This window comes from Zootoca vivipara, chromosome 2 (assembly GCF_963506605.1).
Source record: "Zootoca vivipara chromosome 2, rZooViv1.1, whole genome shotgun sequence".
In the NCBI taxonomy this organism is placed as follows: domain Eukaryota; kingdom Metazoa; phylum Chordata; class Lepidosauria; order Squamata; family Lacertidae; genus Zootoca; species Zootoca vivipara.
The window spans coordinates 88,280,174-88,292,827 of NC_083277.1; the positions used below are offsets into that span (position 1 = coordinate 88,280,174).

At 41.7% G+C, this 12,654-nt stretch overlaps 1 protein-coding gene across 1 annotated transcript in view; it reads left to right on the top strand.

Annotated features, from left to right (window-relative positions):
* Positions 1-5,111: 5,111 nt before the first annotated feature.
* Positions 5,112-12,654, top strand: part of LOC118079898 (myosin-1B) — a 29,810-nt gene continuing 22,267 nt past the window's right edge. The window contains exons 1-5 of the mRNA XM_035104618.2: positions 5,112-5,163; positions 5,389-5,429; positions 10,790-11,025; positions 11,114-11,257; positions 12,030-12,186. Of these exons, the coding sequence (XP_034960509.1) occupies positions 10,822-11,025; positions 11,114-11,257; positions 12,030-12,186 (505 nt within the window). The 5' untranslated portion in view covers positions 5,112-5,163; positions 5,389-5,429; positions 10,790-10,821. The remainder of the gene's footprint in view (positions 5,164-5,388; positions 5,430-10,789; positions 11,026-11,113; positions 11,258-12,029; positions 12,187-12,654) is intronic.

Consider the following 12,654-nt stretch of genomic DNA (forward strand, 5'->3'; position numbering starts at 1 on the left):
CTTGCTAGTAAGTATTAGAGACCTGGAAGGATTGGGCATTTCTGGTGACAGTCTTAACTCTGCCCTATTGTGCATTCAGTTGAACACTGTTCTCAGATTCATGAATATATATGATGACTCTCAGAAACATTATTACATAATCAGCGAATCACCATGAAATTGAAGTCTTCTTGCAGTTCACATTAAGCCTTAGTTCTAACCTTTAATCCCTTTGGGTTTGTCTTCATGAAGCAAAGGCAGAAAACAAATAAATGAGCAAAATCTTATACATTAGTTTAAGTAAATGGTAACAAAGCACAATGTCATTGTTATATTGAGCCCAGGTGCTGAACACCAAATGGGATGAACAGGAAAATGTGCAAACATATATTGTAAGCAAGGACCTAAAATTGTGTTTTTTGTTTTACAAGAAAGCACTTTCATGAGATGGGTGTATCAACTATTTCTGAACTGTACTGCGTCCTCTAAACCAGTGTTTTTCAACCTTTTTTGGGCAAAGGCACACTTGTTTCATGAAAAAAATCACGAGGCACACCACCATTAGAAAATGTTAAAAAAAATTAACTCTGTGCCTATATTGACTATATACCGTGTTTCTCATATTATAAGACATGTCTTATATTTATTTTTTTCCTCAAAAAAACACACTATGACTTATTTTCAAGGGGTGTCTTATTTTTTCCCTCCTCCTCCTGCCGCGGCCGGCATTGCTGCTGCGCCTATCACTATGTCTTATTTTCGGGGTATGGCTTATATTCCTTGAATGCTTAAAAATCCTGCTATGGCTTATTTTATGGGTATGTCTTAAAATATGAGAAACAGGGTATAAAGTAATTTTTCAATTTTTCCCACGGCACACCAGGCAACATCTCGCGGCACACTAGTGTGCCGCGGAACAGTGGTTGAAAAACACTGCTCTAAACTAAGAATGAACCTAATGATCACTGACGCTTAACCATATGCAACTCTATGTTGGATTGTGGTAATGCTGTCCAAAGAGTTGTCTTGTCCTTGGGACAAACTGTAAAGATCAAGGCAGGTTGCCAAGTATGCAAAGGTTCTAAATAAGCGTTTACCTCATATGTAGTCATAAGATATCAAATGCAATTGTATGGAGCTATTAAAATCAACAGATGAGTTTTGGTTATAATATTTTTTAAATCACTGATCAATACTATGAAAACTCATGTTAAATAGATTGATTTAAACAAATAAAGAGTGGCTGGGGGAACCCGGCCAGATGGGCGGGGTATAAATAATAAATTATTAAATTATTATTATTAAAATAATACCAAGAGTATGTTACTTAGTATTCACATAATAGTGTTATATCAAAGGGATCAACTCTTTTAGGGGTTTATTATCTGGTTCCAAACTGAAAATACATACAATGCAAATGATATAAACTTTGGATGTGAGTTAAACAGGAAGTAGCACACAAGTGAAGTAGTTCTGAATAAATTGCATGTATTTGGGCAAAAATGTAAATTAACACAACCTATACATTTTGTACAAATCTTATTGGTCAGAACAGGACTTTCAATTTCCCTCCAGCTGTCCCCTCCCCCCAGCTTCAGAGAGCCCCCCCAAAGCTCCAGAGTAGATTTTGGGGGTACACAGTGGGCTGTAGTGGGGAGAAGGTGAAGGAGAAACCTTGTGTGGTGGACACCAGTTCACACTATGTTGAATCTCACGCAACATCTATATATTGGGTTTCTGGTAAGTCTACTATTAAAACAAATATATATATAAAACTGTCAAAAAAGTTTGCCTTGAAAACTTTGAAAACATAAAATATTTACCAGAACGTCTGCAAGGAAGTACAAACGTTATGCAGAACAGACTACTGAACTACCAAATGCTATAACTGGAAGGTATTTTCAATATTGTTTTAAACAGTATGATAATCACACAAAATATAATATACCTCTCATTCTTTTTTTGATCAGTTACTAGCTCACTGGATTTTAATTCTGCTTCTGGTTTGGGCCTATATTGAACATACATCCTGATATAGGAGAATAAGTATACATTGTGTGTCAAGTGTTCTTAAATTTGAATGATCCAGTGCAGCTGCTGAGTCACCTATCACAACTGTTTTAAACAATGGTTGTATAGGAAAAAATACTGTATCATTTCATATGTTGGGTTTTTTCAGGTGGGGGTGGGGGTGGTGCTAATTCACTGTGCAGTCAGTCATGGCAAAAAATAAGATGGCATTAACTGGGGGGGGCAGGACTCTTTATAATAACCTTGTATAAGAAGTCTGTAAAAAAGGGAAGAAACTTCTAGTAGTTGCCAATTAACTACCAGTAGCTTTTCCATAGCAAAATGTTAATAGAATCCCTGAAAGACCCTAGAAAAGACATTATTTATATCACCAAAAACATCTGTACTTAAAACTACCCATGCAGGATCTGCAGCAATCACTGATGATTTATTACTTAACAGAATTTATGCTTAAGTAATATTTGTATTTTCCTATAAATTAAGCATTTAACCAATAAGTAGTTCTCATCTGTGGTTGCTTTGTTTTAGCAAATGCTTTGTTGTTGTTTAGTCATTTAGTTGTGTCCGACTCTTCGTGACCCCATGGACCATAGCACGCCAGGCACTCCTGTCTTCCACTGCCTCCCACAGTTTGGTCACTCATGTTCGTAGCTCTGAGAACACTGTCCAACCATCTCGTCCTCTGTCGTCCCCTTCTCCTTGTGCCCTCCATCTTTCCCAACATCAGGGTCTTTTCCAGGGAGTCTTCTCTTCTCATGAGGTGGCCAAAGTATTGGAGCCTAAGCTTCAGCCAATGCTTTATTGTTTTCAAAGTTGTTCCTTTCCTTCTTGAAGCTACAAAAAATATTTTTACTCCTTCCATGTTGTTCTGCATACAGTTTTACCATCCCTACTGTCTTATAAATCCTCTCCAAATTGTTTGCATAGTCACCCATATCCAGGCTGAGGATCATCTAATACCAAGCAGTGCATCGTTGCACTCTCTCCCCCCCCCCCAATCTAAATTATACCAGCACAAATCAAACAGCCATTGGTTGCACATGTGGGCTTGAAACAAAATACACAAAACTGTAAGAGAGGTCCCTTCCACTTGTTTGATAATATGGTGTTACTGTGGTTTACGTAGAGTGTGTAGTTCTTGGGTGTGCAAGAAGTGAGAAGCCATCTTAAAGCAATTATCATGTTCACTACCACAGAACCTAAGTCCTATAATGCATGTCTCCAAAGCTCTGGGAAATGTTCCCAGTGACCAAGTCATGTTACAACTTTTAGGGGGTGGTCGCAGATTGTGATTAAGGTCAGGGAATGGAACAAAATACCTGGGAAACCTATTCTTACAACTACTAAAACGCCACTGATAGCTAAGTAAGTGGTACAGCTCCTAGTTATCAGCTATCTATCTAAGCAGATGAAAAAAGACAGGAAGGAGTGACTATTGAAGGCCAAAGGTAGGTGAATGTCAAGCATGAGGGATCTACTTCTTTTCCCTAAAACCTCAAGGTCCACCAACTAGAACCAAGGGAATAATAGTGGCTCAGAAAGAGGCCAGATGCACACTTAGAATTGAAGATCAGGACATCTCTTAAAGACTTAGTTGGTCTTTAAGGTGCTACTGAAGGAATTTTTTTATTTTACTTCGATCCAGACCAACACGGCTACCTACCTGTAACCAGGACATCTCTGAATTCAGCATAATTTGTAAATTTGGTTTCAGTTCCAGAACTTTCCACAGCCCTTGGGGGGGGGGGTGGGACTTGTGATTGTTAAATAATAGCAAAACAGAAATCCTTGTTGATCTACTACACTTCACCCAGAGATCTGCCTCTAGATCCTTAACAACATTCTCCTCACCGCTGTTGTAGGCACCCTCCTGGCGTTCCAAAGCAGAACTCCTGGCCTTCCAAACAAGCGGGCAGTGGCTAGATAAAAATGGAAGTGCAAGGAATTGAATAGCTCCTAGATTGGGTAGGGAGAGTGCAGTGGAGTGATGTTGGGCTTCGTCAGGTATACATCTGGGGAAGAAGTTAAAAGGAGAACTCAATACACAAGGACTTGGAATAGAATTATATCCAATTGTGGTGTCCCACTTGTGCAACATATTTCTGCATGTGCAAATGGGACTTACTTTTCCAACCCCCCCTCCCCCCCAAAAACCAATTCTCTGGATGGTTGCAGGAAATTATGGAGCAGATTATGGAATTAACGGTGTTACAGATGAAGGAGAACTCCCATTTGTATCCACTGGTCCAACAGTGGATCTCACTCATCGAATCCTCAATGCAGCATAAGAGCCTCAGGATTTTTACGTCCGACTGACAGCACATTCATTTTTCTGTCACTTTCATCTCCTTCCCAACAACCTTTGCCTTTCAAGACAGGAGTTACCCTTCACAGCCTCTTCATTTGGACTCCATTGCAGAGCACATGCTCTCTATAACTAAAATTCTAGTCATGGTCCGGAGGGTTTATGAGCACAGTAGTTGTCCAAAACGGTAATCATAGAAGGGATGCCAAGCATCTTAAGCCTCCCATTCCTTACCATCATCACGTCTGTTCATCATACACTGCCTGAAAATAGTAGACAGGCTCCCATATTTTCATTAAATGTATTTTAAATGCTTCAAGATTTTGGAGACACAAACATTTGCTGTAATAAATTTTGTCAAATCATTTTTTCTAGGTTTTTTTTTAAATGTGTGCATGGTGCTAGTACTAGTGAGGAAGTTATTTCTCATTTGTCCTCTGCTTACACTTTTAATTGTTTAGCATTCCTAAGTGCAGATTTTTATTTTTATTTTAAATAAAACCTAACCTACAAAACAAAAATAAATCGTGGGACATGTTAAGTGTGATTTTCTATCTGGATAATTTCACTGAAAATATAAGAAGTCAATGAGTCCAGTAAAATATTTTTAGAAATGATACAAGCACTTGTAGTAATGGAGTGACTTGAATATTTCTAATCTAAATATATCCAATGAGAATATGAGTAAGAATGATGCTTGCAGTCAACTTTGCCAAAACAATACTTTGCCAGAAATATTTGACCTGACCTATGCCAGAGGAGGTGCTATTCCCTGAGCAGACCTTATAAAAGAGATCCTAGGACCTATCTTGTCTCTGATCTGCCTGCTCTCTGCATACAGCTTCAAGGTAAGTCATGTGCAGAAACAAGGGATGCAGGGAAGGAGTCGAGGCCTGAAATTCTTCACACCCCACGTCACTTTGTCACCTCTGGAACTAATCTATATGTGGATAATCAAACCTGCCCTGGAATTCAAACCTGTTCTTTCATCTATTTCTTCTCTCTCACCTATACTTGGAGGTTTTTTTTGGCAGCAATTAAAAGAGGTTCATTTTTATTTATCTTTTTTTCAGTGGTGGCCAGCCTCAAGTCTGCATATAACGCCTTGTACAAGGTAAGCGTGCTAATCCTCATGGCACATTGAGAGTATAATATAAAGTATCAATGCTCTTGAAAAATTATATTTATAATGCAATTTATGCCAATACTAGTTATGTGTCTAAAATATAATTTGGAAACTGGAATTTTTGTATACAGTGGACGCTCAGGTTGCGAATGTGATCCGTGCGGGATGCACATTCACAACCCACGCCTGCACACGCACGGGTTGTGATTCAACGCATGCACAAAGTGCGATTTAGTGTTTCTGCGCATGTGCACGAGCTGAACCCGGAAGTAACCTGTTCCAGTACTTCCAGGTTCTGTGCAGAGTGCAACCTGAAAAAACATAACCCGCAGTGGACGTAACATGCGGTATGACTGTAGATGAATTAATGTAGAAAAAGAAATAAAGGTAAAGGTAAAGGGACCCCTGACCATTAGGTCCCGTCGTGACCGACTCTGGGGTTGCGCGCTCATCTCGCATTATTGGCCGAGGGAGCCAGCGTATAGCTTCCAGGTCATGTGGCCAGCATGGCAAAGCCACTTTTGGCAAACCAGAGCAGCACATGGAAACGCCGTTTACCTTTCCGCTGTAGCGGTTCCTATTTATCTACTTGCATTTTGACATGCTTTCGAACTGCTAGGTTGGCAGGAGCTGGGACCAAGCAACGGGAGCTCACCCCGTCACAGGGATTCGAACCGCCGACCTTCTGATCAGCAAGCCCTAGGCTCAGTGGTTTAACCCACAGCGCCACCTGGGTCCCTACAGAAAAAGAAATGCAAATGTGCAATTTCAAATCAGTGATGATAAATAGGAGAGTCAGAGTGGTGTAATGGTTAGAGTGTTGGACTATGACCTGGAGATAGGGCATGTTGAATTTTTCAACATTCAAATCCCCCAAACGTGGGGTGCTAAAAAGCTGCAACATGACTTGCGAATTCAAAAGATATTTTGGTCACATTAAAATCGGCCAAGAGAGTGACCAACACCTGGCCACTCCCTTAAATAGGCTGGGGGTGGGCTGCTCGCAGCCCCTAAGCCCCAACCTCCAATTGGCTGAGGGGGCACTGCCCACCCTTACCTGAGGGCCCAACGTGGCAGTGCCAGCCATCCTCTCCCTCAGCTGCACCGGAAGATGGTAGCTCCTTGAACCCTCCACAGTCACCCACCTGGAGTCCCAGGTGAGCGGATATTTTGGCTAAATTAATACAGTGGTACCTTGGTTTAAGTACACAATTGGTTCCGGAAGTCTGTACTTAACCTGAAGCATACTTAACCTGAAGCAAACTTTCCCATTGAAAGTAATGGAAAGTGGATTAATCCGTTCCAGACGGTCCGCGGAGTACTTAAACCGAAGCGTACTTAACCTGAAGCGAACTTTCCCATTGAAAGTAATGGAAAGTGGATTAATCCGTTCCAGACGGGTCCGCGGAGTACTCAACCTGAAGCATACTTAACCCGAAGTATGAGTGTAATTGGTTCTGGAAGTCCGTACTTAACCTAACGCGTACTTAACCTGAAGCGAACTTTCCCATTGAAAGTAATGGAAAGTGGATTAATCCGTTCCAGACGGGTCCATGGAGTACTTAAACTGAAAGTACTCAAACCGAAGCATACTTAAACTGAGGTATGACTGTATACCATATTTTTCGCTCCATAAGACACACTTTTTCCTTCCTAAAAAGGAAGGGGAAATGTCTGTGCGTCTTATGGAGCAAAGACACTGGATGGCAATGGGATCCCTTGGCTGCCGCTGCAGTCACCAGCGGAGGGATGCCTCTGCCACTGGAAAGCACCGCTTTCGGGCTGCCCGTTCCTTCCCACCAGCGACAAAGGGGGTGGGGGAGGAAGGGGCAGCAACTTCCCTCCATGAAGGCAGAGTCTCCCTCCCTGACCCCACACCCCCAGGCTCCCCTCCGTGAAGGCAGCATCTCCCTCTCTAGCAAAGATGTAGAACTTTTTTTTAGGGGAGCCAAAGTAGCTGAGTTTCTTTGGGGGGGAGCCAATGATCTACCAGTGATCTACCACAGACATCCAGTGATCTACTAGTAGATCACGATCTACCTGTTGGACATGCCTGGTTTAGTACATTTGATTCAGATTTTTTTTCTTGTTTTCCTCCTCTAAAAATTACAGTGGTACCTCAGGTTGAGTACACAATCCATTCCGGGGTGCCGTTCACACCCCGAAAAGTACTAAACCTGAGTGGCGCTTTAGCGCATGCACGAAGCGCCGATAGAGTGCTTCTGCACATGCACACAGCTCGCAGAACGCTTCTGTGCATGCGCACGCAGCAGAACCCGGAAGTAAACAATTCCAGGTCTGCTGAGTACTTAACCCAAAAATTCACACCCCGCAGCGAACGCAACCCAAGGTATGACTGTAGGTGCATCCTATGTAGCGAAAAATATGTAATTTAGCGTAGCTTGGTAAATAAAATTTGTGTAAAATTATAAAGAAATCATTTTAAATGGTTGCCAAGTACTTGCAGTCATATTTATTTATATATTATACATATTTCACATTACCTGACACTTTCAGAAGGTAAAATTAAAATTCTTTGGTTTTCCCAAGAACAGCTTATTTGCTTCTTAATCAAATGTAGACTAGCCAAGCTAAATGTTGTCCAATCACAAATATAGCTGATTTGAATTCCTCACACCCAAAACCCACATTTTTAAGATCCATCACTGAAGAAATTTACAAAAACTAAGTTTCACCCCCTAAAATGACACACCTTACTGGGATCCAGGGTTCGAATCCCACTTAGCCATGAAGCTCACTGGGGGACCTTGGGCCAGTCACTGCCTGTCAAGTCTAACCTACCTCACAGGGTTGTTATGATGATTAAATGGGGAGAAGGAGAAACAGGTAGATCACTTTGAGATCCCTGGGGGGAAAAAGGTCGTATAGAAATGTAATAAATAAATAGGTAGGTAGATAGATAGCCTGAAAATGTGTAACTTAGAAACCTGTACCACAAGTTTTTATTTGAACAAAAGTCTGGTACTTCCATCATTTTGAGATGCTCAATAGAAGATAGTGTTTCAATCTCACACACCAGATCTAGATATAATAAGGAAGACGTATCAGTTGCTTACCCAACATACATTCTAAACGATGTTTTACTTGTAGACTTGGAGCAAAGTCTCTCCTCATTGCAGAGGGGAGGGGTTGTAAATGGAAGTCACTCCCGCGTTGGCAAGGGGGCGTGTCAGCCCCTTGCCTTACCTGCCCTTGCTGCTGAGCCACGCCTCCAGTAGCCAAACAAAAGGGCTGGCGCTGGGGTGGGGTTTAGCTGCACTTAATGCAGCCGCGGCAGTTCCCTGCCTCCATTTTGCACCAGGTTTCCCATCTTTAGGGTGTTCCATTAAAGGAATCCGGCGGTCGTGGATCCCGTCCGATGCCCTGCTGGTGGCTAGGGCCATGGCACGACCCCCAGTGGCATCAGGGGGAGCTTCCAGTTGTATTTGCATCAACAGGCTCCACCTTCGGGTTGTTAACCTTTGATGACTCCACGCTGAGCGGGGGAAGTCATCTAGTCTGTTCATTCCAATGCCTAGGCCAATACCACTCACATGCTGTAACCAATAAAGTTGTGGCCTTTTCACCCATTAACTTAAACATTGTGTCCCTGTGTCTTTATTTCCTCAAGCGGGTGGCGGGTTCTTGAATCACAAGCTGATTTATTTTTTTCAAGTTCTTGGAAAGATCGTACTGGGATAGTTTAAACACCAAAAGCTAAAGAAGTTTGAATTTAAATTAATGGCTGCAAATACTAGAAATGGAATCCCCCCCCCAACACACAAAAATGGTAGAGCTCAAAAAAGAATGAAATACAAAACTCTTTCCAGAGAAAAGCACAGGAGAGAGTTGCTTGCCTTTCCTACATAAATTTCAGAGTTCCTTCCCTGCTTTCTTCCTGTCTTATCAGAATAACTTGCATATAGCCAAGGTAGGTTCACCCATGAGGCAAGGCAAGGCAAGGCCGCAGGAATGGCTGTGGCACCCCCCTTGGTGGCTGGCTCTGCAGCCTCTTGAGCAGCCGCTGCTGGTCTCTTCCCACCCCTAGGGAGTGGGGGGTGCCTTCTGACGTTTTCTGAGCTCTGCACCTGTCTCGTGTGATTCAGAGCGGGCTCCTTCCCCACCCCCATGGCAGCTTTTGATTCCCACTTCAACTATTGGGTAGGGGTGATTTAATCCCCAACCCCTGTTCCAACTGTAGATCTTAACTCTGCCCCCGTTCCTAATGTAGATCTTCACTCACACCTTCTTTCTTGGCAGGAGGCCGGACACCATTTTGTGGTTCACCTCAGGTGCCAAAATGTCTTATGCCAACCTGGCATGTGGTTAAATACCCAAAAGGAGCATGTGCTTCTGAATGCCAGTTGCTAGAAATTGCAAGTGGGGAGAGTACTGTTGCAGTCAGGTCCTGATTGTGTGTATCTCATAGGCTGGTGAGAACAAGATGCTGGAATAGATGATCCTTTGGTCTGATCCAGCAGGGCTTGAATCAGATGTACCCAAAACACATGTTGTATGTCATTGAATTCCTATCTTCCACAGTAATCCCCAATCTTCATTCTCTATTCTGCTATTTTCTTTATTAGAAACAAAATTGGTTTTTTGCTTCCTAAATTCTCAGTAAACAGGGTCCAGCTATATTATTTACATTCAACCAATACTACTCTCCTTGGAATACAGATATAGAAAGCATCTAGCCCAGGAGTCTAGTCTATTATGTCTTGAAGTAGCTCTCCAAGGTCTTCCCCATATTTTCTCTGAACTGGAAACACCAGAGCTCAAACCTGGTAATTTTCCAGGCATACAACCTCTGTCCAATGGAATGCTTGGTACTTGACACAGTAGGATCTTGAGCTCTACAGATCAGCATATGGGATATAAAAGTCTCATAAAAGCAAATTTTCATGTGTCATTGAGTAGTGGCCACGGAAAGTAATATACCCTGAGAGAAGGAAACAGACAATTCATCTTACTAAAGAGGAATATACGTTCACATATGCACTTCAGGGTTTTGCATTCATGCTGTTTCCCAACCATTCCAACAGAGGAATACAACCCAGATGCCAATTCATTTGTGCATGCAAATCAGATTCTCCTCACTGAATTAAACTGGGAAGCTCTTGAGTGTAAGCTCTGTGTACACAGATGTTGTATCCATAATTTTTCTTCCTTTAAATGAAGCTACTTCCATAGGAAGAAGGGAAGCATTGGATGCATCCTGAAAGACCTATGCATGCATAAGCAGTTACTAAATAAAGGTGATGGAGGGTTAAAAACAAAAACAGGTTAATATCATTGAAAGGGTTATATTGATCCAATAACATGATGGAACATTTTCTCCCATTTAGTGTTGTTGAGCTGCCTTCTATAAACCACAGCCATGTCATCAGACGCGGAGATGGCCATCTATGGGCCAGCTGCCCCTTTTCTCCGGAAACCAGAAAAGGAGAGAATTGAGGCCCAGAACAAGCCCTTTGATGCAAAGAATTCAGTATTTGTGTCACATAAAGCGGAGTCTTATGTGAAGGCCAATGTCACAGCCAGGGAAGCAGGGAAGGTTACAGTCAAGACTGAAAAAGGAGAAGTGAGTAGAAGTCAACAAATGCATTGTTGAAATTGCCTTGCCTCTACTTTTTAAGATGCCATAAACTTGCCTTTTGTTTCCTTGGCAGAGCTTGACTGTGAAAGAAGATCAAGTCTTTCCTATGAATCCTCCCAAATATGACAAAATTGAGGACATGGCCATGATGACCCACCTCCATGAACCTGCTGTCCTGTATAACCTCAAAGAGCGTTATGCAGCTTGGATGATTTATGTGAGTACGGTTCTTGTCTTTTATTTATATATGTTTTGCTTTCTGCTAATGCACTGTTGTGGTCTCAGATTAGGTAGATCTGTGTGCTAGCCCCTAAAGCTCTATTGAAACCTCTGTGGATCACCTCCCTGTTCTTCACTCCAGCAAGTGATAGGGACAAGCTGGCATTGTAGTCTCAGCACCATTTCTCATAGAAACAGGAAAAGACATGCAATCATTTTATTAAAACTTAAAAAGTTTTACTATTATCCTGTTATAATCTTGTTTCCTTCTTTGTGATTAAACATTTGTTCAATATTTGGGATTTTTGAAGAGGACATACACGTGATTTTTAGAAATCCAAAATCTCTCAAATAACAATAATGATCTAAGAATGTTGCAGTTTTTATCTTACCATTTATGGATAAATTATATGTTTGCAAACTTTTAGTTTGCTTGGAAGTTTTCAGAATTTAAGTCTATTTCTTACTTTATTTCCATTCATGCTTTTCATCCTCTACAACAGGCATCCCCAAACTTCGGCCCTCCAGATGTTTTGGACTACAATTCCCAGCTTCCCGGACCACTGGTCCTGCTAGCTAGGGATCATGGGAGTTGTAGGCCAAAACATCTGGAGGGCCGCAGTTTGGGGATGCCTGCTCTACAAGAAGGAACTACTTGCATATTTTCCACAAGAGCAAAATAATATAACAGTATTAATATAATTCAATTTCAATATAATATAAATATTACTACAAGCAGATTAATTGAGCTAGTTCTGTTCTTCTTCCAGACCTATTCAGGTCTCTTCTGCGTCACTGTCAATCCATACAAGTGGCTACCAGTGTACAACCCAGAAGTGGTAAATGCCTACAGAGGCAAAAAGCGTCAAGAGGCCCCTCCCCACATCTTCTCCATCTCTGACAATGCCTATCAGTTCATGTTAACTGGTAAGTAAGTGAAAAACTTCGGGAACAAATAATGTTTTCCTCAGAGGACCTTAGTGTCCTTTCACAATGTTGGATTAGTGCTGGTGACTAAGATGGCTCAAAAAATTCAATTGTTTTGCAAATGAGCTTGCATTCTTTATTCTGCTAATAAAATCATGAATCACTCTAGCCACCATCTTCTAGCTTAATATGCCTGGCATTATGTGAGGATAAAAGAGCTGAGAATTGGAAAACACTTGCACATAGTGAATATGCAGTGCAAAGAGTATTATGTAAGAGGCGTAAGCTGAAGATTTTGTGATATCATTTTCTCTTTCTTTGTTCATAAGCCTTTCCCACCTGCCAACACAGTTTTGGCTTTTCTAACATCCAGGATCCAAAACATATAGCCAATGAGGTGTTTAGATTAGGGACGGAGCAGAAATGTATTTGGTCTGCTGGTTAAAGCAAACTAACGCAATCCATAGG